This window comes from Sceloporus occidentalis, unplaced genomic scaffold (genome assembly GCF_023333645.1).
Source record: "Sceloporus occidentalis isolate IW3139 unplaced genomic scaffold, rSceOcc1.0.p SCAF_57, whole genome shotgun sequence".
Taxonomy (NCBI): domain Eukaryota; kingdom Metazoa; phylum Chordata; class Lepidosauria; order Squamata; family Phrynosomatidae; genus Sceloporus; species Sceloporus occidentalis.
In genome coordinates this window covers 1246172-1271554 of record NW_028317037.1, presented here as the reverse complement: position 1 = coordinate 1271554, position 25383 = coordinate 1246172, and the positions used below count along the sequence as shown (strand labels likewise).

At 45.0% G+C, this 25383-nt stretch overlaps 2 protein-coding genes across 2 annotated transcripts in view; one reads left to right on the top strand and one right to left on the bottom strand.

Annotated features, from left to right (window-relative positions):
- The window catches only part of LOC149287671 (uncharacterized), a 432704-nt gene that overhangs the window by 358687 nt on the left and 48634 nt on the right, over positions 1–25383 (bottom strand). The window lies entirely within an intron of this gene.
- On the top strand, positions 20860–24811 carry LOC149287673 (uncharacterized). The gene is made up of 3 exons (XM_089492513.1): positions 20860–20918; positions 23766–24351; positions 24793–24811. Exons 1-3 carry the CDS (start codon positions 20870–20872, stop codon positions 24809–24811), a joined length of 654 nt encoding a protein of 217 aa, XP_089348639.1. The 5' UTR covers positions 20860–20869.

Genomic DNA, 25383 nt, shown 5'->3' with positions numbered 1-25383 from the left:
GTTGTTAAGGTTTGGAAGTCCTGTTTGGGGACTTTTTGTGTTCTCACAGCCATCGGGTGCCATCAGGAAAACCTTTCTTTAGGATCAGAAATCCTGTTTGGGGTCCCTTCTGAATTTGGGGCCCTTTCATCCTCCAGTTTGTGTTCTCTGAAGGCCTCCAACTGCCAACTGCCAAGAGCTGAGACTTAGGAGGCCATTTTGTGCTGCTTGTGACTGTGTAGAATAATGTTCCGGAACCTTCTCTGAGGCTTCAGTTGAACAAAAGCTTCTCTTTCTCTCCTGAGGCTCCAGAGCGAGAAGGAGGCCAGGCTCCCTGTCCCCAAAGGAAGGCTGTGTGTCCCTTTGTGCCTCTGGCCCTCCATTTTGGGGTGAAGGAAGGAAGGAAGGAAGGAAGGAAGGGGCCTGTGGGGGTCTCATGAAGGGAGGCAGGAACTCAGGGCCAGTGGGGAGGCTGGGCTTTGGGGGCTGAGAGAGAGAGGTGGGAAAAAAGTCCCTCCCTTTGAGCCCTATCTGGGGAAGGTCCACCGGTCCTTGCCTCCCCCTTTGGGAAAGGAGACCCCTCAGCCCCCTGGACTAACTCCTGCCACTCATTCCTAGAATGGCTGGGACTCAGAGGAGTTTCCTAGGCATCACTTTCTGCCCTCCATGGCCACTGGCACTGACCTTTTCCCCATTGCCTTCCCTCCCTCAGCCCTGTGGACCTCCTCCTCCTTCGTACTCAGAGCAACCCTTCTCTACGGCTGAAGAGAAGGCCTCTGACCCGGGGAAGCTCCGGCCATAAAGGACTGCAGAAGAGGCCTTTCTGGGGCTGCAGGAATCAGGGTCTTTGTACCTAAGGTAGGCCATTATTCCTGAAGCTGGAAGAGGACCTTTGTTTAAATGTTTGAGACCCGGATTGTATGGAAAGGTTGCAGCTGAGAGAGTGATCCCATGATTTGTAGTCATAAAGTCCCCAATTATGTCTCTAGCAGCATTGTCTTCCCAGAAGGTGGAAGTGAGATTTGCAGACCCCAGACACACAGTGCGCCAGTGAGTCCTTTTTATGGGGACTGTGAGTGTATGTGTTTTTTACTAGAATTTTGTGAGATATCAGTTTCACTGGGTTTATAAAATGAATTTACATACGTCTTCACTTCCCCCAAATGAACAAAATCCAGGGTGCAATGTTCAGTCATAAGCCTATACATTTATAGATTTTTATTGCATACGTGCAACATATTCAGCAGTGTGCATCTTTTTAAAAAATATGCAAGGAAAAGTGAAGAAATTGTGATTTTGACATTCGATCCATTCAGGAACAATGTACACAAATGTACATGCCTCAATTTCTATGTGGTTTTAGCAAGCAGAGGGAGGAGGTGCATACCTCATGCTTCTGCAATGAATGACATAACAAACACAGCAGTTAAGCTTAGAAAAATAATCTCATATGCAAAAATGAAATAATTATTTTGACCAGTGTCTAAATGGGAAGGGGGCCATGATGAGGAGAGGGCATGGATTAGATAGGTAAAGTAATTCATGTCTCATCCAGCACAAGAGCTACAGGTTCTCCACCTGGGACATAGAGCAGGTCCTCCTCCTCCTCCTCTGTGTGAAAGAGAAGTCAAATTCTCATCAGTGAGGATAACATAGCATGAGAAATTTACATTCCTGCATTTAAAAAACTGAGGTGTCCTGAATCCTGTTGGTTAACTCTAGAGAGTAGACCCACTGAACCCATAAGTGACTGGTGAGTCAACGTATAGATAAATCCAACTGATTCAGTGATTCTACTCTGATCAGGACTAGGCATAGGATACAGGCTAGGATTTAGGTCTGAATGTGGCTGGAAGAGGATATTCCCAAGACAAGATGGACAGGCAACAGTGTGGAAAATGGGCACTCTCCACATGGGCAGAGGCACTCTCAGAATTGTGACTTCTCTGTATGCAGAAGACTGCCATGGGAATTGAGTGCTCCCTTTCCATCAGCTCAATCCTCTGGTGTCCCCTGATCCTGGGAGGAAGGCTGGATCCCATGGAAAGGGAACAACCTGAGAAGAAGGAGCTCCTTTCCTTCCCTTCCTGACCGGGGGCCTCCCTGGTGAATGGCCAGTTGTAGACCCATTCCACCCAGAGCAACACTGGAGCATAGAAAGTACTGCTGGTTTGGCCATTGGGAGAATGAGGAACCACCAGGTCAGACAGCCCGACCCAGCAGAACCTTCTATGATTCAGTGTTGCTCCGGGTGGAATCAGGCTACAACTGGTCATTCACTGACCCAGGTCCTACCATAGAGTTGTGGAAGCCATCCCACATGGCCATTCTATGCCTGGTGAGAGTGTTGGGCATGAGGTATTGGAGAAGCATCAAGCTGTGTTTCTGTAGTCAGAAGCAAAATGAAGAAATCTTCCTCTGAGGGCCACTGGGGACCTCTGCAGGTTTCAACAGATAATGCACTCATTTCACATCTAGCTATGAGGACATGCATAGTCAGGACCCTTTCCAATTCCCCACCCCCCGATCCCCAGCTCCTCTCACAAGGCATGGAGTAACTGCTGTGTAGAGGAGCTGCAGTGAGTCTATGCTAGGTCCAGGGGGCTTTGGTTAGTGGAGAGGGAAGAAGGGGATGCCCACCTCTGCATTGGCCCAAAGGAGACATTGTCACCTGCGTATGTCACCAGCAGGATGCTGATCTCAGTGACTTTTGAATGCTACAGGGTTTCTAGCCAAACCAAGCCTAACCCTGGTCCCTTTTCTCAGGAACTTCATCTCGGCCTTCTTGTACACGGCTTTGGGGCTTCTCTTGCTGGACGTGACCGAAGTGCAGGGCCACCAGAACCCCCTGCCCACCTGATGGCCGACACAATGGCCCAGCAGAGGGAGTTGGGCTCCCACAGAAAGAGGCTGCTGAGGTCCAACAACTCTTTGGTAAGTTGCCATCCAGACTATTAGTTTCATCTGTGTCTGGACCGGCTCATGAAAGCAAGTGAAAAACATACTGTCGCAGTTTGGCAGAGAGTCTTGGTTAATCCTCTGTCACCTCATTTTTTCAGGGGCTACTCCTCTTCCAACTTTCCCCCTTATCCTCAGTTCAGTTCAGTTGCTGCAAAATTTGTTCTAAGTTCAAAAGAGTGTGCATCCCATCAACTCCAAAGAAGGGATCGGGGAGGAGGGAAGGGGGCAGGGTCTTGCCCTTGCCAGGATTCGGAGGCAAAAGCCATCTTCTGTAATAATAATAATAATAATAATAATAAAATTTATTTCTACCCCGCCCTTCCATAGGTATGATCATGGCGGCTTACAAAATTATTAAAACATTCCAATACAAGATAAAAAAAATACAATATAACAGTTAAAAACATTAGTACAAAAACGGGAACAGGAAGACAATAAAATATACATGTCAGGGGCAAGGAAAAGAGAGAAGGAGTTTACAACGGTCCGGGGTCAAAAGGGAAAAGGAGAGCAGGAAAAAAAAACAGACACTCTAAGGTGGGAAGGCCAGCCGGAATAGATATGTTTTCAGCTGTGTCTTAAAGACAGCTAATGAGGCGGCGGAGCGAAGCTCTGCAGGGAGCTTATTCCAGAGAGAAGGGGCAGCAGTAGTAAAAGCCCTCTGTGAGGTCCGCATCAAGTTGGACCTAGGGACCTCCAACAATTTGGTCCCGGAAGTTCTGAGCGTGCGAGGCGGATTATGTGGGGAGAGGCGGTCCTCCAAGTACCCTGGGCCCAAGCCATTTAGGGCTTTATAGGTCAAAACCAACACCTTGTATTGAGCTCGGAAGCAAATAGGCAGCCAATGAAGATCTTTTAAAATAGGTGTTATATGGTCCGACCTGGAACTACCAGCGACCAGTCTGGCTGCCATGTTCTGCACCAATTGCAGCTTCCGGGTTTGGTACAAGGGTTGCCCCATGTAGAGCGCATTGCAGAAGTCTAATCGAGAGGTTACCAAAGCATGTACAACAGATTCAAGGTCCTTTCGGTCCAGGTAGGGACGCAGCTGGCGTATCAGCCGTAGCTGATAACAAGCACTCCTGACCGTCGCATCCACCTGAGAAGTTAGCTGGAGCGACGAATCAAGGAGTACTCCCAAGCTGCGCACCAAGTCCTTCAGGGGGAGCGTGACCCCATTCAGGACCGGGTGACAGATCTCACCACCCGAAACCGGGGAACCTATCACCAGTACTTCCGTTTTCCCTGGATTCACACTGAGTTTGTTCTCCCTCATCCAGCCCATTACCGACGCCAAGGAGGCATCTAGAGGAGAGATGCCATCCTTAGTTACTGCATCAGTCGGAGACATAGAGAAAATTATCTGGGTGTCATCAGCGTACTGATAACACCGCGCCCCATGTCTCCGGATGATCTCTCCCAGCGGCTTCATGTAAATGTTGAATAGCATAGGGGACAAAATCGCTCCCTGAGGGACACCAGATGTCAGGGCCCTCCTATCGGAGCGACAGTCCCCCAGCTCCACCATCTGGGATCTGCCCGAGAGGTAGGAACGGAACCACTGCAAAGCAGTGCCCCCAATTCCCAACTCCCTCAGGCGTCCCAGAAGGATACCATGGTCGATGGTATCGAAGGCCGCTGAGATGTCCAGAAGCACTAACAGGGACACGCTCCCCTGTCCATGCCCAGACGGAGGTCATCAACTAAGGCGACCATGGCAGTCTCAACTCCATAGCCCGCCCGGAAGCCGGTTTGAAATGGGTCCAGAAAATCGGTGTCATCCAAGATCGACTGAAGCTGGAAGGCGACTGCTCTCTCGATCACCTTCCCCAAAAAAGGCAGCAGCGAGATGGGTCTATAGTTATTATGAAGCAGGGGGTCTAAGGAGGGCTTCTTTAGCAGGGGTTTAACCACTGCTAATTTTAATTTAGCTGGAAACTGACCCTCACTTACCCTTCCTCGCTTGTGTGATCTTTATCATTAACACCTTTGGCCATCTTGAACCCCTTCTGGTGTCCACATATGTCTTGCTTTCCCCATCTGTGAAATGCTGAGGGATATGGAAGAATATCTCTGGACCTAAATTGAGGGTGGGCCCAGTGGCCCTCAAGCCCAGAGTACTCCCCAGAACTGGTTTTTAAAAAGGAAATTTGCCTCTTAAATTAGGTGAGATATGGCTAAAGGCACTATAATTCATCGGTGACTAAATGTACTATACATGTTGGGATAGTCAGTATGTTAATCAATCAATAATATCCCAGAAATGGCCTAAATTATATTGTTTATCATATTGTATATTATATTGAAAGGATTCGAGACAAACTGGATCTCAAAGGCTGTAGCTTTTTGATTGCTTGCAGAATTTAAAGTTTCTTTCCTGGTCTGAATTCTGAAGTGTTGAAATAATATTTGCGATGCACCATGTGCTTTCTCCCCTTTTGTTTAGTCACTCTCTGGATGAGGGCTATTTTCTGTTGCAGGTGACCTTTGCAGATGTGGCAGTATATTTCACCGAGGAGGAATGGAAACTGTTGACAAAGAAGCAGAGACTTATGTACAATTATATAATGATGGAGAATTATGAGAATGTGGCCTCTGTGGGTAAGGAACCTGAATCCATTGCACTTCCTGTGAAGACTGAGGGCCCTTTCATAATTCACTGTCAGAGAGCTATGATTCCACTTTAGAATTATAGGATCAAAGAGTTGACATAGACCACAAGGACCATCCGGTTCAATCCTCTGCCATGCAGGAATAGACATTCAAAGCACCCCTGAGAGATGGCCATCCAGCCTCTGTTTAAAGACCTCCAAAGAAAGAGATTCCACCAAACTCTGAGGGAGTATATTCCACTGTTGAAGAGCTCTTACTCTCAGGAAGTTCCTCCTAAAGTTTAAGTGGAATCTCTTGTCCCTGTGGCTTGCATCCATTCTTCCATGTCCTTTTCTCTGGAGTAGCAGAAAGCAAGCCTGCTCCATCTTGAATATGACATCTCTTCAAATACTTGAACAGGGCTGTCATATCCACTTTTAACTTTCTCTTCTCCAAGCTAAACATACCCAGCTCCCTAAGTCGTTCCTCAGCATGGTTTCCAGACCGTTCACCATTTTGGTTTCCTTCTTCTGGACATGCTCCAGCTTCTCAACATCTGCAGCTGGAATAGACGCCCCTTTCTTACCCTAGTATGCCCCTTCCTAACCCTAGTACATGCAGAGCACGTACTTTCTGCGTGTGTGTATCATGCTCAAATTAATTTAATCTCACATAGGGAGGTTTGAACGTGGGGCTAAATCTGGGGGTAACACCTTCTTCTCTGAATGTTGAGATTGAGTCTTCTCTGTCATTGTCCTTGTTTACAGAAGAACATGTCAGTCATGAGAGAGTCCACACAAGAAAGAAGTCACATAAATGCCAGCACTGTGGGAAACATTTTGCTTACAAGTCAGTCCTTGCCAAGCATCAGAGAGTCCACACAGGAGAGAAGCCATACAAATGCCAGCTTTGTGGGAAATGTTTTTCTTGGAAGTCAATCCTAGTGAAACATCAGAGAGACCACACTGGAGAGAAGCCATACAAATGCCAGCATTGTGGGAAATGTTTTTCTTGGAAGTCAGTCCTAGTGAAACATCAGAGAGACCACACTGGAGAGAAGCCATACAAATGCCAGCATTGTGGGAAATGTTTTTCTTGGAAGTCAGTCCTAGTGAAACGTCAGAGAGTCCACACAAGAGAGAAGCCATACAAATGCCAGCATTGTGGGAAATGCTTTTCTTGGAAGTCAATCCTAGTGAAACATCAGAGAGACCACACTGGAGAGAAGCCATACAAATGCCAGCATTGTGGGAAATGTTTTTCTTGGAAGTCAGTCCTAGTGAAACGTCAGAGAGTCCAGGTCTCGGTTTTTAGAGGTGAACTCAACACCTAGATATTTTCTACTTTAAAGCCAGTCACCTCTTGTAGATTTTCCTGATCCTTCTTTTGTTAAATTCATTGGTAAAATTTTTGTCTTATCCCTCTTAATCCGGAAACCTGAATGCTGTCCATATTCCTTTAATTTATAAAGCAGGGGATTAACACTTTCTATTGGGTCAGATAAATATATCACCACGTCGTTTGCGTATAGTTTAAGTTTGTACTCTTCCTGTTTTATTTCCAGGCCTTTGGTCTTCTTATCTTCTTTAATGCTAGGACTCAGAGTCTCTAAAGTGGCCATAAATAACAAAGGTGAGAGGGGTATCTCTCATTACAGGTAACGCCTTCGCTTTTCCCCCATTAATAATAATTCTCGCTGTTTGTTTTCTATAGATTGCATCTATCCAGATGATAAAGTTATCTCCTAGAACCATTTTTCTTAAGGTTTCCAGCATGAAGTTCCAATTAACTTCATCAAATGCCTTTTCGGCCTCAAGAAAAATCATAGCTGCTTTTTAATCTGTTTTCTTCTCATAGAAGTTTATAATATCTAGTAAGTTCCTTGTGTTGTTTCTAAGGTGCCTTTTTGGGAGGAAGACCGTTTGGTCTTCGTTTATGATATTTTGTAGGATTTTTAAAAATCTTTCTGCTAAAACCATTGCAAAGATTTTATAATCGTTGTTAAAGCGAGAAATCGGTCTGAAATGTTTCACCTCCAGCAGCTCCTTACTTTCTTAAGGAATCAGTACAATATCATCTATCTTCCAAGAGTCAGGCGTTCTTCTTTGTGAGAGTCTATTCATGATTTCTACTAGGGGTTTAATTAGCTCTTTCTGTAAGCTCTTGTAATAGATTGCACTTAGGCCATCTGTCCCTGGCGCTTTGGGCGCCTTGGTTTTACTGATTGCTTCTAGCACCTCAGGAGCCGTTATTGGTTTATTAAGTTCGATTCTCTGTTCTTCATCAATCTTTACTACGCCTTTTCTGTCCAAAGATTCTTGTATCCTCTCCTGGGAAATATATTCTTCTTTGTATAGATTTGTGAAATATTTATATTAACATTCTTTCATATGTTTTTGGTTGGAATAAATCTCATTCCCTTCTTTAACCCTTGAAAAGATCCGCTTCTCCTTTTCCTTTTTCAGTTTCCATGCTAAGCATTTGCCAGGTTTATTATCATTCTCAAAGTGTTTCTGTTTGATGTATCTTGATTTTTTCTCCTGGTCTTCCATTAGCCATGTGGATATTTCCTTTTGAATCTTTTGAATCTGTTTTTGAATCTTTTTGTTTTGGGGGTTTTCTTTAAGTAATTGTTCCTTATCCTTTAACTTTTCCTGTAGTTCTTTCTCTATTTTTGTTTCCTTTCGTAAGATTGTTTCAAAGAGAAACCCCTCATTCCCGCTTTCCTTGTGTCCCAGACGATCTCTGGGCTGACTTCCCCATTCAGATTTTCTTCAAAGAAGGATTTAAGTGGGTTTGATTTGCTTTATCTAGAATTTTTCCGTCTTTTAACAAAGTCTCATCTAGTCTCCATATCAGTTCCTTAGGTTTATTCTTCAAAAACAATAAAATTGGGTTGTGACCCGATAGGATTTTTAGTAGAGTTTCTCCTGCTTCCACCATTGTGCTAATAGTCAGGGAAGTCAAGAACATATCTATTCTCCACCAGGATTGATGGGTGTTTGAAAAGAACGTGAATCCTTAGACAGACCATACTTGATTCTCCAGTATCTTCTAATGCGAAGACTTATTTTAAGTCAAAGAAATATTTCCGCAGTTTCCCTGGCTTTAAGTATGTTTTCTTGTCTGCTTTTCTATCTATCTGGGGGTCTATCAGTCCATTCCAATCCTCCATCATTAAGGTGTAAAACAAATGTGTGAGTTCTGACTTAAACCCAGAGCAAAAGAACCAAAGAACCAAGGAATGGTGTTTTAAAACAAGAACTAAACAAGATGGTTCCGCGCAGAGCATTGATGTGAAGGAGGGATTTGACAACTGAGACGAGGAAAGGCTGAGAAATTTGGAAGCTGAAGCGGGTGCTGTTCAGGTGTGTTGAACTTTTCTCCAGAGTCGCAGTAAAGAGGAACTGACAGGACAATGGACTAATTTGAACAGAACGACCTGCCTTTGAACAGCATGGACTGTTTGAATAGCTGTCTCCTCCCGAAAAGAAGAGGTAGAGTAATGGGCTGCAATATTGCAAGACTTCGGCAGCCAAAAGCCAGAGAGAAGAAAAGTATAAGGATCCTTGGCTTTCACCCTAATTTTGTTGGCTCCAACCGCGCGGCAACAATGTCATCTCCAGCCTTCGAGGACAAATGATCAATGTCCGGCAGAAGGAAAGTGTGTGTGAGTATTGTATGAATGTGTGAATGAATAGAAGAGCTCTTGATAATCAATGTTTGTATTATGTTTGTGATTTAATAAATGTTACGTGTATAGTGTTTAAACCCAAATTTGGTGTCTCACTATCTGTCTTAGCCCTGCTCTGAATAAGTCCACAGAAAGAGAAATTTTCATTACATGCTCTCAGGTTAAACAGGTTGCCCTTAAAACTTGGGCATAACAAAGATGTGGAGGAGGAAGATGTCAGAGGCAAACTGAGGGCAGCTGATGCTCCTTGCCTGAAGCATTGAGACTGTCCCATTGTGACTTCAGTCTGATGCTCTTTGCCTGAAGCACTGAGACTGTCCCTTTGTGGTTTCCAAATCCTTCACCATTTTAGTCGCCCTCCTTTGGACACGCTCCAGTTTCTCAATGTCCTTTTTGAATTGTGGTGCCCAGAACTGGACACAATATTCCAGGTGGGACCTGACCACAGCAGAATAGAGTGGCACTATTACTTCCCTTGATCTAGACACTATACTTCTATTGATGCAGCCTAAAATTGCATTGGCCTTTTTAGCTGCTGCATTGCACTGTGGACTCATTTTCAACTTGTGTCTACTTGATTCTTAGATCCCTTTCACACGTAGTTTCATTCATCCAGGTGTTCCCCATCCTATATCTGTGCATTTCATTTTTCTGCCCTTAATGCAATACCTTACATTTCTCCGTGTTGAATTTCATTTTGTTAGCTTTGCAACAGCTTCCTAGTCTATTCAGGTCATTTTGAATTTTGATCCTGTCCTCTGGGGTATTAGCTACTCCTCTTAATTTGGTGTCATCTGCAAATTTGATAAGTATGGCCCCAATTCTGTCCTCCAAGTCATTGATAAAGATGTTGAACAGCACTGGGCCCCAGACAGAACCCCATCGGACACCCCAGTGGTCACTTCTCTCCAGGATGAAAAGGAGTCATTGTTGAGCACCCTTTGGGTTCAGCCAGTCAACCAATTACAAATCCATGTAACAGTTACCTTGTCTAGCTTGTTTAGTGTTGTTGTTGTATATACTGTTTAATTTGGTTAACTGCTATTAGTGAATTGCCAAGAGTGGCCACCAGATGGCGGTCCAGGATAGAAGTTGGTGAGAAGCCCAAGGAGGCTGCAGTGCCGTGAGTATCCACAAGGGGGCAGCATTGAATTAGGAATGTTCTTTATTGATAAAATTGAAGTCTATGGGGACTAATGTGATTTTCCCATTGGCTCCCCATTCCTGAGGAGGCACGGCCTCCTTCCCTTTACCTGGACCTTCCTCCGCTCCCATTGGCTGCCTATTCCCCACGAAAGGTTTCAGCCTTATCCCAGCAACAATGGAGCGAACAACGATCCCCCCCCCCTCGGTTGCCCTGATAGCGAAAGGACCACCGGAAGGAAATGGGGGGCAATTGCAACGCTGCATCATGGGAAATTTGCAACTGGGGGGTTTGCAGTGGTGAAACAAAGCTGAAGCGAAGCTACATTCCACAGCAGACCAATTCGGAGTGGAATCGGAGTGAGCTTGGAAGCGATTTCTGTGCATTCGCTTGTCACCGATTTCGCCAAAATGAGGGGTCACTTTGGAATCACTTCGGAAGCCCCACGGAAGGAGCCCCCATAGAAAGGAATTGTGTGTAATAACACAAAACGTTATCGCCTGAATTCGCATCGTTGGACCTGCAGTGACTTCGAATCTGAGCTGCGAAGAGCTGCAAAAACCTCCGTGTGATAAACACAGTCTTTGAGATTTCACAAAGTTCTGTGGTTTTGGGAACAAGAAGCTAATTACCATAATTGTTGTTAATAATAATAATAATAATAATAATAATAATATCCCCTTTCTTTCTCATAAAGGGACACAACTGGAATTACAAGTTTAAGACAATAAACTCTCTTTCCCTGGAGTTTGCACCCATTGCTCCGTCTCCCGGTCTCCTCCGCTGGGAGGAGGGAGAGTGTGGAATTCTGGGAAAGGCTGGAGGTTGGCTTGGAGCCTGAATAGGGTTCCAGAAGGCTGGTGGCTTTGACCGTTGGCTGCTTAGGAAGAAGAAGGGCTCCTTCTGGGTTTCCTTGGCAGGAAAGGGAAGGTGGGTGCCTTGAGATGGCGATGGGAGACCCCCAAATTTGGTTCCGCTGTGAGAAGGATGTCTGAGGGGAAGAGCCCCCATTTTGGAGCCAAGGATGGGGGTCTGGAGGTTCTTCTGTAGGGAGGCAGCTTTGGGGGCTTGAAGCAAGGAAGCCCCCTCCTCCTCCCCTCTTCTCCGGCTGCCAGGCCTCCTCTCCTCTCTTGGGAGTCTCTGTGGGGCCATGAGATTTTGGAGAGGGATCCAAGAGAATCAAAGGGAGGCTGGGACCAAGGAACCTCAGAATATGATCAAGATTGCAAGGTTCTTTCTGAGGAAGGAGAGGCAAACTAGGAGAAGCTGCAGCTGTTTGCTTTTGCCTGAGCCTCTGGGAAGGGCCCCTCTTCTCCTTTCTCCTTGGCTGTCTTCATGGAGGGCAGACTCCTTTTGCCCTTTGGACACAGTTTGCAGCAATGGCAGTGAGCTCAAGAGAAGGGGAGAAATGGCAGCAGGAGGAGGAAACTGTGGCCTTTGAAGAGCAGCTGAGAAGGTGGGAGGGCAGAGGATGAACCAGGGGAGGGGTCCTGCCTAACTGGGAGAGTTGGAGGGTATGCAGAAGGACCTGGGCCTGGAAATGGAGGAGGAGAAGGGGGGCTTATAAAATGACCTCCATGGATGAGTAAGCTGCCCAAGTCCATGACATACAATGGCCCAGTGAAACAATGTCCATGTTGTAGGAGTCAGTTGGCCTAGTGGTTTGAGCATAGTGGAACTATGACTCTGGAGATCAGGGTTTGAATCCCACCTCCAACATAGAAACTCACTGGGTGACTGGGCAAGTCACACTCTCTCAGCCTTAGGAGAAGGCAATGGGAAACATTAAATATAGACATATAATATTGCAGTTGCTATGGTTGTTGTTATTGGGTTGTTGTTATTATTGCTGTCTATCTATACATTATGATTTTATGTAGATTATTGGAAGAAAAAAAATCAAAAATAGACCCATTAATATCAATCAGACACATGAGTCCTACCCAGCCCTCCTCCTATTGACATTTTTGGGAGTGATGAAGGCTGGGGCCAACCCTATGACTCCAATCTTAGCCCCATTTTCTGGAAATTAAGGGGATGTACAGGCCGCCCCTTTTAGCGTCAGATCAGGGCCACAGCAAACACACTGCTTTTTGCAGCTCCTTTTTGCACTATGATAAGGATACGGCGTGGCCTTTCTGTGGGGCAAAAAGGAGCTCCTTTCTGCACTGCAAAAAAAGTGCCATATCCGCCAACGGTGTGGCTTTTCTGCACTGCTTTGGCACTGCGTCATCTGGATGTAGCACCAGAGGAATGCTGTGGTGCGATGTGGTGCAGTGTGCAGCGTCATACCGGCATGTGGGAAGAATCAGGGAGTGCGCTGTGCAGACGCCATCTTCACCCTCATGCCGGCTAACGATGCTGGTCTCTACGCCCCAAAAGGCCCAGTGAACTGTCTTAGTCTTTCAGCATTCACAAGATTCTCTCTGTGCGGGTTTGGAGGTGAGACTCCCTCTCTTTCTTGCCAAGATAGAGACTTGTTCAGGGAAGGCTTGCCATGGCCTTCCCCTGAGGCTGAGAGAGTGTGGCTCTCCCAAAGTCACCCAGTGGATTTCCATGGTCCCATTTCTCTCCCCCCCCCCCCCCCAATAACTCCTTCCTCCTTCCCACACTTTGGCCCTATTCTTCCCTATCCACCCACCTTTGCCTCCCTTCCCATCACTTGTTGTTGTTGTGTGCCTTCAAGTCCTTTCTGCCCCCTGGCCACCCTCTTATGGGGTTTTCTTGGCAAGGTTTGTTCAGAGGAGGCTCACCATGGCCTTCCTCTGAGGGTGAGAGAGTGTGATGCCCCACCCAATGGATTTCCATGGCCAAGCTGGGATTTGAACCCAGAGTCATAGTCTAATCAATGCTCAAACAACGTCCACACTGGCTCCAACAATTCACTTTAAAAGCTTGGTCTTTTCCCCAGATGTCTTCACTGTAAAGGAAGGCCCCACAAAATGGAAGACATTCAAGAAAAAGGGAGGACAGGACTCAAGAAAAGCTCCAAACACCCCTAGAAATGTTAATGCATGCTTCTTAGTCATGCTGAAAATGGAGGATGCTTTAGAATACCTCCTGGACAGAAGGTTGGAATGGAGGACATGTCCTGGAAGAGGAGGAGGTCTGTCCTGCCCTGAGGTGAACCTACCATGGGGTTTTCTTGGCAATATGAGTTCAGAGAAGCTTTGCCATGGCCTTCCTTTGAGGCTGAGAGAGTGTGGCTTGCCACTCTTGGTGGCTGTGCCTACTATGTGTCTTTTCTTTCTCAACCTGGAGCCATTCCCATCCTTTTTTCATAGGCTGCATCTACACTGCAGAAGTAATGCCATTTGACACCACTTTAACTGCTCTGGCACCAAGCTATGGAATCCTGGGATTTAAATGTTTGGAGGAGAATTCGCTTTCTCAGTCAGAGAGCAGTGGAGCCACAACAAACTACAAATCCCAGGGCTCCATAGCATGGAACCCGCAGGATGACCAGATGTCCTCTTTTTCTGGGGTATACCTTACATTTCAGTCTTCTGTCCAGGAGGAATTCCAAAAATGTCCTCCCTTTTGAGCATCACTAAGAAGCATGAATTTATATTTATATGAGGGGTTTCAGCTTTTACTGACCATGTCCTCCATTTTACTTGAAAGCCCTACATTTTGCGGTGCCTTGTCCTCCTTTGCGGTTAGTACAACTGGTCACCATGGGAGCCAAAGGCAGCTAAAGTGGTGTCAAACTGCAGCCCCGGTCCTCTCACCTGGTGACCTTTCTGGTTTTCTTTCTTGTGAGACCCTTTTCTGCCCCTTGGGTGAAGATTTTTAGTTTTTAGGGGTCATACATGGACCACTACTACCCCATAAATTCATGGGATGGGACCCAGATTTTCCCACATCATTAGAATGAATAATGCTTCCAGATTGCAAAAGGAATATGTGTGCGTTAGTCGCCATTCCAAATATCACAACAGTCAATTAACCTGTAAAAACCTAATTGGCTTTTTGACTAATTCTCAATATTGTGATGAGAGATTGGAACCTAAGTTTTATGTCATGTTTAGCTTTAATAAATGAAACAGTGGAAATCAAGGAATGAAAATAATTATGAGGGGCGACAGGGGTGCCAAAATATTTCTCGCCTAGGGTGGCAAAATACCTAGAGCCGGCCCTGGGAACAACTGTCCCCAAGCATCTCCATCTGGAATCTGCTTGAGAGATAGGACTAGAACCACCACAACGTATTGTCCCCATCCTCAATTTCCTCAAACCATTCTGGATGCCATGGTCGACGGTATCAAAAGTCGCTGAGAGATCTAAAAGCACCAGCAGGGTCACACTTTCCCTGTTGATATTCAAGCGGAGATCATCTACTAAGGCGACCATAACAGTTTCGACCCATCCTGAAGCCAATTTGAAATGGTCTAGATACTCTGTTTCATCCAAGACCGCTTGGACTTGAAGAGCAACTGCCTTCTCAAGCACCTTGTTTAGAAATGGGAGATGAGAGATGTCTGTAATTGTTCATGTCCAAGGGATCTAGGGAGGGCTTTTCCATAAACGGCCGTACCACCGCTTCTTTTAAGCAAGATGGAAAATAGCCCTCCCTAAGAGAAGCATATCTCAGGTGAGTCCTAAGTGCATCTCCTCCTTGGATGACCAGCCATGAAGGGCAAGGGTCCAGAGGGCAAGTTGTCTTCTTCACACTTCCAAGGAGCTTGTCCATGTCTTTGGTACTTACAAATTCAAATAGACCCAGTATGATCTTATTCACAGAGTCACTGGACACCTCACCTATAGCCTCTGCAATAATGCCAGTGTCCAATTCGGCTCTTATCTATGTTCTCTGTGAGATAGTAATTTAAATGGTCAAAGTGAGCTGTGGAAGGCTCTAATAATGAGTTCTCGGGGGAAGGTGCCTGAGTCAGGTCCCAGATTGCCCCCCCCCCCCCCCGACTTCAGCACTCCCTTTATGCTTTTCTTTCCTTGGCACTTTCACTCCATTCCTTCCTTCTTCTCCTTTAACATACATCCCTTCAAGGGAGTCCAAGGCCCTTTCAGCATGTTCCCAGAACCGGGGGGGGGGGGGCATACTTTCTGGGGCTGAGGGTCTCTCCTCTGATCCTCCTCCACAGACTTGTTTTGAAGGGAAAGGTATGTATGTTGGGGAGTGCCTAATCTGGATCCTGTGGGCCTTTAAGCCTAGTTCCCAGGTTGCCGGGGGGTGTCAGTGTCCCCAGAAGGGGCTTTGGGGTCCCTCCATCTCCCTTCTCTTGGCTTTGGCCTAGATTTGGGTCTTCTCTCCCCCCAGACAGAGCCTCATCCCTCCAGAGACAACTCCACCCTTCCCGAATAATGTTGTTTCCAATGCTATTGAAGTACCTGTGCCCCAAGGCCATGCCTCTCTCCAAAGATCCCCCGGCCCTCTTTTCTCATAATAACCCCCCCCCAAGTACCTGGGCCCCGAGGAATCCCCTGAGGAGGGGGCAGTGTTTTGTCCCAAGAGCAATGCTATGGACTTTGGGTGTAGTAAGGCCTCTGGCTCTCAGGAACACAGCCAGAATAAAAGGCTTGTCCACAAATTTCTTAAGTTTCCAAAAGCTTTACTGGTTATAAACACAAAAAACACAAAACTGATCTCCTTTTTCTCAATAGTCCTTCCTTAATACCTTGTTCTCTTTTTGGTGGACTCTTATCTTTCTTCTTCTGAGGACAATCTTTCTTCTTTTGTGGACTTATCTTTTTGTCAAAGGAAAATACTCTTTCCAGGTATGACTTGGCTGAAATCTTACTACACACTGAAACTAACTAGACAGCATAAGACCCTGGGATTTTCCACAATCCTTGTCTTTCTTAAAGCTGTAGATTTCTATTTCCCCTCCTAAACTGATACATAGAAAGCCTAATATAATCTCAACTAAATATATGTCTCAAGAGCATCAAAGATGCTCTGGAGGCATGACAATAATAATAATGTCTCTTGTCCACAAAACCACAGAGCCTTGTGAAAACTGAAAGACTAACAGAGATCCAAAACACACTATCCAGTTTGGGACTGTTTAACTCCTCTGGCTCAATGCTAGGGAGTTCTGGGATCTGTAGTTTTGTGAGACATTTAGCCTTCTCTGTCAAAGAGCTCTGGGGCCACAATAAACAACAATTCCTAGTATTCTCTAGTATTGAACAAAGGCAGTTAAAGCAATCTCAAAGTGGGTTATTTCCGCCATGTGACTGGGACCTCTGTTAGTCTTTGAGCTTCCACAAGGCTTTGAGACCACTTTAGCTGCCCTGGCTCAGTTCTAGGGCATTCTGGGAAATGTTGTTTTGTGAGAAAGAGCTCTGGTGCCACAATAAACTACAATTCCCATGCATCTGAGGAAGTATGCTTAAGTCTAGGAAAGCTCACACTGCCAACTTTTCTTTCAGTGAGTCTCAAAGGTGCTACAAGATCTATCTCTCTATTATCATCACAATTATTATTATTATCATTATTAAATCCAAATGCAGCTGAAGAAATGGATTTAAATTGGCAACACTGATATACTGTAGACTCTTTCTCTGGGGCTGTGATCTGGAAGCGTGGAGGCAATTCCCTTGTCAAACCAGGGAATCCTGGGAATTGTAGTTTGTTGTGACATGTATGTATATATATGTGTGTGTGTGTGTTTGACTGTATATATATGTGTGTGTGTGTGTGTATGTAATATATGTATATATTATGTGTGTGTATATGTGTGCACGCATATATATAGATATAGATATATATATAGATATAGATATACAGTGGTACCCCGGGATACAAATGCGCCAGGATACGAAATTTCCGGGTTACGAAATAAATTTACTTAAAAAAACTGTTCCGCGTTACGAAAGTTTTTTCGGGTTACGAAAAAACTTTTGGTGCTTTTCGGCGCGATTTCGCACCAAAAAGCGGCTTTCGCTATTAGCGCCTATGGGCATTTCGGCTAGCGAAAGTTTCCGGGTTACGAAAGCGGCGGCGGAACGAATTACTTTCGTAACCCGGGGGACCACTGTATAGATATAGATATAGATATACCTTGAAGTCTGAAGAATAGCCAAGAAAATCCGACAAGAAAGAGGGCAAGGTAGGGCCTGAGGAAGAGGAGGGAGGAGAAGAAGGCTTAGAGGAAGGGCCTGAGGAGGAGGAGGAGGAGGAAGACGTCTTAGAGGAAGGGCCTAAGGAGGAGGAGGAGGAGGAGGAGGAGGAGGAGGAAGAAGTCTTAGAGGAAGGGCTTGAAGAGGAGGAGGAGGAAGACGTCTTAGAGGAAGGGCCTGAGGAGGAAGAGGAGGAGAAGAAGTCTTAGAGGAAGGGCCTGAGGAGGAGGAGGAGGAAGTCTTAGAGGAAGGGCCTGAGGAAGAGGAGGAGGAGGAGGAGGAGGAAGAAGTCTTAGAGGAAGGGCTTGAAGAGGAGGAGGAGGAAGACGTCTTAGATGAAGGGCCTAAGGAGGAGGAGGAGGAGGAGGAGGAGGAGGAGGAGGAGGAGGAGGTCTTAGAGGAAGGGCCTGAGGAGGAAGAGGAGGAGGAAGTCTTAGAGGAAGGGCCTGAGGAAGAGGAGGAGGAGAAGGAAGAAGTCTTAGAGGAAGGGCCTGAGGAGGAGGAGGAGGAAGAAGTCTTAGAGGAAGGGCCTCAGGAAGAGAAGGAGGAGGAGGAGGAGGAGGAGGAAGAAGTCTTGGAGGAAGGGCCTGAGGAGGAGGAGGCAGAGGAAGAAGTCTTAGAGGAAGGGCCTGAGGAGGAGGAGGAGGAGGAAGTCTTAGAGGAAGGGCCTGAGGAAGAGGAGGAGGAGGAGGAAGAAGTCTTAGAGGAAGGGCCTCAGGAAGAGAAGGAGGAGGAGGAAGGTTGAAAGGAATAAGGAGAAGAAGAAACAACTCCTGGGCAGAGTACTTTTTGGTTGTTGCTTATTATTATTATTAAATTTAATTTATTTGTTTATAAAGACTTATTTATAAGGATAATCAGGGAGTTTCTATAGCATCACATTAGGAAAACATTTAGATGTTGTTAAGGCCTGGAAATGCTGTTTGGGGTCCCTTCCAACTTTCCAGCCCTTTCAGCCTCCATTTTCGGTTCCCTGAAGCCCTCAAACTGCCAAGTGATCAGGCAGAGGTGGCCATTTTGTGTTCTGGCAGCCATTTTGTGTTCTGGGGGCCATTTTGTGTTCTGGGGGCCATTTTGTGTTCTGGCAGCCATTTTGTGTTCTGGCAGCCATTTTGTGTTCTGGGGGCCATTTTGTGTTCTGGGGGCCATTTTGTGTGCTATTTGTGATTGTGGGGAATAATGTTCCAGAACCTTCTCTGAGGCCTCAGTTGAACAGAGGCTCCTCTTTCTCTCCTGAGGCTCCAGAGTCAGAAGGAAGCCAGGCTCCTTGGGCCAAAAGGAAGGAAGTGTGTCTCTTTGTGTGTCTTTTGTGTCTCTTTTCTGAGGGGGTTTTCGTATTACACAGCTCTGCTCCTTCTGGGGAACATAGGTTTTAAAAGGGATCAGAAATGGGGAGGATAGTTTTAATACAAGCCTTATTATTATTATTATTATTATTCACAAACATTGGGCTTTGGCTTCTAAGAGGAGGCTAGTCCCCCAAAAAAGGCCAAAAGTGGCTCCTTTGGGAGGTTTTAAAAGTCTCCCCAGTTTCCTTAATAATAGATTTTCAGGCAAGAAGGAAGCTGACATACCAGAATAACTCATATTACCAAGAATGATGTATACAATCATACAAACAAACAAGAACAACAAAAATAAGGTTTGGAGACTAAAAGAAATTACTTATTTTTTTTAAAGGAAAACCATTATTAGGAGGGCAAAAGCAAGAATTGGGTGCTTCTACCCTTTTACAACCAACTCAGGCTGTATCTGCACTGCAGAAATAATCCAGTTCTGAAGTGAGTTAACTCTTCTCGTTCCATCCTATGGAATCCTGGGATTTGAAGTTTGTTGTGGAATGACAGCTCTCTGGCAGAGAAAGCTAAGTGTCCAAAGGTAAAATCCCAGGATTCCATAGCACTGAGTGGTTAAAGCGGTGTCAAAGTGTCATATTTTTATAGTGTGGATGTAGCCTTCTTGGAAAAGGGGCTGATGATGGAGAAAAGCACTGAGGAACTCTGGAGGTTTCAGCAGATGATTTATTTATTTATGATGCACTCATTTCACATCTAGCTATGGGGACATAACCAGGGCCCTCTCCAATTCCCCACCACTCTAAGAAGGCATGGAATATCTGTTGTGAAGGGGAGCTGCAGTGAATCTATGCTAGGTCCAGGGGGCTTTGTTTGGTGCAGAGGGAGGAAAGGGATGCCCACCTCTGTATTGGCCCAAAAGAGGCATATGTCATCTGCGTATGTCACCAGGAGGATGCTGTTCTCTGTGTCTTTGAGTGCTGCAGGGTTTCTTGCCAAGCCAATCCTAACCCTGGTCCCTTTTCTCAGGAGCGTCATCTCAGACTCCTTGTACACGTCTTTGGGGCCTGTCTTTCTGGAAGTGACCCAAGTGCAGGACCACCAGGACCTCTGCCCACCTGATGGCCAACACAGAGGCCAACCAGAGGGAGTTGGGCTCCAAGAGAAGGAGGCTGCCGAGGTACAACAACTCTTTGGTGAGTCACTATCCTATTAGCTTCATCTGTGTCTCTGCTGTCCCAGTTTATGAAAGGAAGCAAATAAAATACTGCCCGAGTTTGGCAGAGACAGTCCTGGTTAATCCTCTGTCACCCCATTATTTTGGGGGCTTTTAAAATGTCCTGGGTTCTTTTTCCTCCTCCCACTTTCCTTCTTCTTCGGCTCACTTCAATTTCTGCATAAGGAGTGCAAAGGGGTTTGCACCACATCAACTCAAAAGTGGGGAGAGAAGAGGAAAGAAGGAGGGTATGGCCCTTCCCAGGAGGCTGAAGCAAAAGCAAACTGCTGTGCACTTCCTAGCATGTGTGATCTTCCTCATAAACAACTTTGGCCATCTTGACCACCTTTTGGTGTTGCTTGTCCACATGTGTCTTGCTTTTCCAATCTGTGAAATGTTGGGGGCTATGGGAGAACATCTGTGGATATAAATATGGGGTGGGCCCAGTGGCCCTCAAGCCCACAGTGCTCCCCAGAACAGTTATTAAAAATGATGTTTGCCTCTCAAATGTGGCAAAAAATATCTAAATGCACCACAATTCTTTGGTAGCTAAATATACTGTATGTGTTGGGATAGTCAGTATCCTAATCCATCATCAATATCCTAAACATGTTCTCAATTATATTGTGTATTATAGTGTATATTATATATTATATTGAAAAGCTTTGAGACAAACTGGATTTCAAAGGCAGTAACTTTTTTCTGGCTGACAGAATTTAAAGTTTATTTCCTGGACTGAATTCTAAAGTGATCAAATAATATTTGGATGCACCATGTGCTTTCCTCCCCTTTTGCTTAGTCACTCTGTGGATGAGGGCTATTTTCTGTTGCAGGTGACCTTTGCGGATGTGGCAGTATATTTCACTGAGGACGAATGGAAACTGTTGTCGAAGAAACAGAGACTTATGTACAATCATATAATGATGGAGAATTATGAGAACGTGGCCTCTGTGGGTAAGGAACCGGAATCCACTAGCATTATAGAATCATAGAGTTGGAATAGACCACAAGGGCCATCAGGTTCAACCCCCTTCTGCCATGCAGGAATACACATTCCAAACACCATCCAGCCTCTGTTTAAAGACCTCCAAAGAAGAGGACTCCACCAAACTCTAAGGGAGTATATTCCACTGTCAAAGAGCTCTTACTGTCCCAAAGTTCCCCCTAATGTTTAGGTGAAATCTCTTTTTCTGTGACTTGCATCCATTGTGGTGTCTCTTTTTCTCTGTAGCAGCAGAAAGCAAGCTTGTTCCATCCTCAATACGACCCTTTCCAATATTTAAACATGGATATCATATCCACTCTTAACTTTCTTTTCTCCATGGTAAACATACCCAGCTCTCTAAGCCGCTCCTCATAGGGCTTGATGGTTTCCAGATTCACCATTTTCCTTGCCGTCCTCTGGGCATGTTCCAACCTGTCAACATCCTTTTTGAATTGTGGAGGCCAGAACTGGACACAGGATTATTCCAAGTGAGGCCTGACCAAAGCTGAATAGAGTGGCACTATTATTTCCCTTGATCTAGAAACTATACTCATATTGATGTAGCCTTTTTAGCCGCCACATCACATTGTTGGCCCATGATGAACTTGTGGTCTACTAGGAGTCCTAGATCCCTTTCAAGCGTAGTTTAATTGTGATAGAAACATCCTGTAGAATATTTGAAGTTGTAGTTTAGTGAGGCACTATTGCTCTCCACTTTATAAGGATTCTTAATACCACATTGTAAACTGCCAATTGTCAGAACCAACTTCTGTGGTTCATTCAGAATGGTATTGGTGTTTAGGGGGGATTGTTAGTAGTTTAAATGCTAGTAGTTTTAAGTAGTTGGTAAGGATATTGGGGCCTAGAATGGCTTTGGGGAAAGGAAGCAGTTGTGGAGGCTCTTAACTGACTGGTTTTCCTTAAGTTCTTTACAAGTGGGTAAGCCTGCCAGAAGAGATCCGTCTTAAGTGCTTTCTTGAAAGCATCCAAGGTGGTGATAAGACAGATCTCGTTCAGCAAGTTGTTCCATAACTTGGGGGCCATGGCTGTGTACGCTCTGTGAGAAGTTGTTAAAGGTAATAACCAACACTTAGTATTGTGCCCGGAAGCTAATTGGCAGCCAATGTAGGGATACTGGTGTTATATGGTCTGACCTAGATGTTCTGGTGACCAATCTGGCTGCCGCGTTTTGAACTAACTGAAGCTTCCGAACTTGGAACAAAGGTAGCCCCATGTAGAGCACTGAACCTAAGAACTGAACTCGAAATCAGGCCCTGGTTTTCATACATATTAAGGGTTCCATTTAGCAATTATGAGCAATGTCTATGAAGAGAGGAAAGGGCAACACAAAAATTCCTTTTTCTCTGATGTTTCTTTTCCAACCTGAGCTTTCTTAGCTCTGTGGTTGATTCCAGAGGCCCTTTGTCACTCGAAATGCTGGAGTCTGGGGAGGACAAACCCAAATGTTATGCTTTTAGGGGAATTTCATACTTAGCTCAAAGGAGAGATTGAGGCAACAGTGACCTCAGGATTCATCCCAACTATACCAGGCCTGAAAGAACACAGAAGTCCAGAGGCATTTCAAATAGGTTTTTGTGTTTTATTTAGGGGAAAAGCAAAATATATGCATACACACACATATACACATATAAGTGTTCACGCACACACATAAGAACTGGGTAACAAAGGTGGGAGTGGTAAATAGTGTAAAGCTTTGCTAATGGTAATACATTACCTAGATGGATCTTGATCCCAATTGCTGAGGGTCCAGGAAGGGGAGAGAAGTCAGTAACTCCAATGGCAACTGGGGCTGGCGAGTGTAGTGAGGTGTTTAGCAATGTACACCAATGGACTGTCTGTCTGCAACTGGACTTACGCTGAAGAACAGCCAGTTAGGGCTGATATTTATACTGAAATTGTTGCTTGGGGGCAGAAACAGAGCATTCGAAGAGGTTTAAAATGTTTTAGAATGATTCCTGGGTGGGGAAAGTACTGTCTGAAACTGAAATGAATGTAATGGGTGCTTGGTAGAAATACTTCAACCAAAAAAGATTGTCACACCCGCTCTTAGGTCCTTCATGGCTCTGAATTCTGGTCCCATTCACAAGCCAATGTATAGCACAGTCTGAAGGCAACACTCCCAGAGCTCAACAATAACAGAGTACAGAAGCAAATCTCCAGATATAGGTATTGGCAATGCACTAACCACTTTCCACACTTAAAAATAACTCACAGACACAGTTGATTTCCTCCAAGTCCTTGGAGGTTCTTTATCTTGAGTTGCAATAGAAAACAAATATTTACCAGTTTTCCTCTCTGACTTCCATCAACTTCACAATCTCTTGTGCACACAACTCCAACCCACATCAATCCGCATGTGAGCTGTATACTGTATTGGTTGTGAGTCATCTCCTGGTGCCACACAGCATGAAGCATCCTCTGCAGTTAGCTTGCATCATGCCATGTGCTCTGACTCAACACTCTATGGCAGTCTGACAGGAAATGATGCCACTTTTCAATTAAATAGTTTTACATATATTTAATGGTATATATTTCAACTGCCTGACTATCTGCTTCTACTGATTTCCTCATGGCAGTTCCCCTTCAATCTCTTCTTTGGTAGTTCCTATGTGTAAGGATACAATCATTATATGGATTTGGGGCATCCAGAACAGCGTCATGCTCAGGTCACTCTCACCAACTTTATTAAGTTAATCTCAAATAGGGAGGGGTGAACGTGGGGCTAAATCTTGGGACAAGACTTTCCTCTCTTAACACTGAGATTCAGTCTTGTCTGTCATTGTCCTCCTTTACAGAAGAATTTGTCAGTCACGAGAGAATCCACACAAGAAAGAAGTCACATAAATGCCAGCATTGTGGGAAATATTTTGCTTACAAGTCAGTCCTTGTAAAGCATCAAAGATTCCACACAGGAGAGAAGCCATACAAATGCCAGCATTGTGGGAAATGTTTTTCTCAGAAGTCAAGCCTAGTGACACATGAGAGAGTCCACACAGGAGAGAAGCCATACAAATGCCAGCATTGTGGGAAAGGTTTTCCTCGGAGGTCACACCTAGTGAGACATCAGAGAGTCCACACAGGAGAGAAGCCATACAAATGCCAACGTTGTGGGAAATGTTTTTCTTCAAAGTCAGACCTAGTGATACATCAGAGAGTCCACACAGGAGAGAAGCCATACAAATGCCAGCGTTGTGGGAAATGTTTTTCTTTGAAGTCACACCTAGTGAAACATCAGAGAGTCCACACAGGAGAGAAGCCATACAAATGCCAGCATTGTGGGAAATGTTTTTCTCAGAAGTCAAGCCTAGTGACACATCAGAGAGTCCACACCGGAGAGAAGCCATACAAATGCCAGCGTTGTGGGAAATGTTTTTATTCAAAGTCAGACCTAGTGATACATCAGAGAGTCCACACAGGAGAGAAGCCATACACATGCCAGCATTGTGGGAAATGTTTTTCTTCAAAGTCAGACCTAGTGATACATCAGAGAGTCCACACAGGAGAGAAGCCATACACATGCCAGCATTGTGGGAAATGTTTTTCTTTGAAGTCACACCTAGTGATACATAAAAGAGTCCACACAGGAGAGAAGCCATACAAATGCCAGCGTTGTGGGAAATGTTTTTCTTCAACGTCAAACCTAGTGAAACATCAGAGAGTCTACACAGGAGAGAAGCCACACAAATCCCAGAATTGAACTAACATGATATTTGTAAAGAAGCATTACAAAGAATATATTTTTAATCCTGTGGTGATAAGGAAAAGCCCTTGTGATTTTGTGTGTTAGGTTTCTGTGTCCATATGTCTGTTTATGTTTTTCAGTTATATTTTGTTAAGTTGAGGTTTTTATTCTATTAGTATAGATTATTGCTTTAGTTCATAAACTTGACTGGGGATTATGGGTGGTGGAATAGGTTAGCTAGACAGAGGGGTGGGATTTGTTGCAGCTGATTAGAATAGTTTTGGAATGATAGCTTTTGTAATTTGTGGGATGTTGGCTGAAGAAAGTTGGGGGCAGGTATTAACAGAAAGGGCTAGTTTTTGCGAATGGCAAAGGGGCCTTGTTACCTGTGGGGCATAGACTGTGGGAATTGGAGGTGGGGGCTAGGTTTGGAAGAGGGTGATGTTTTAGGTTTTGGGGTTTTAATGTATTGTTTAGCTTTGGGAAGGCAGTTCTGATTTAAATGCTGAATTTCTGATTATGTGTTCTGAATAAAGTTCTTTGCTGTTTCAACACATTGGACTCTTTGATGCACAGAAGTTCTGAATTTGCCCAAAACTGACCCTTTCTTCTCTCTTCAGTCCTCAGCTCCATTCCCAGCCATAAAACAGAGGCAAACACACACACACACACACACACACACTCAAAAAGACAGAGCTATATGTACAAAGCAGAGCCTTCCCAGGCTTTCC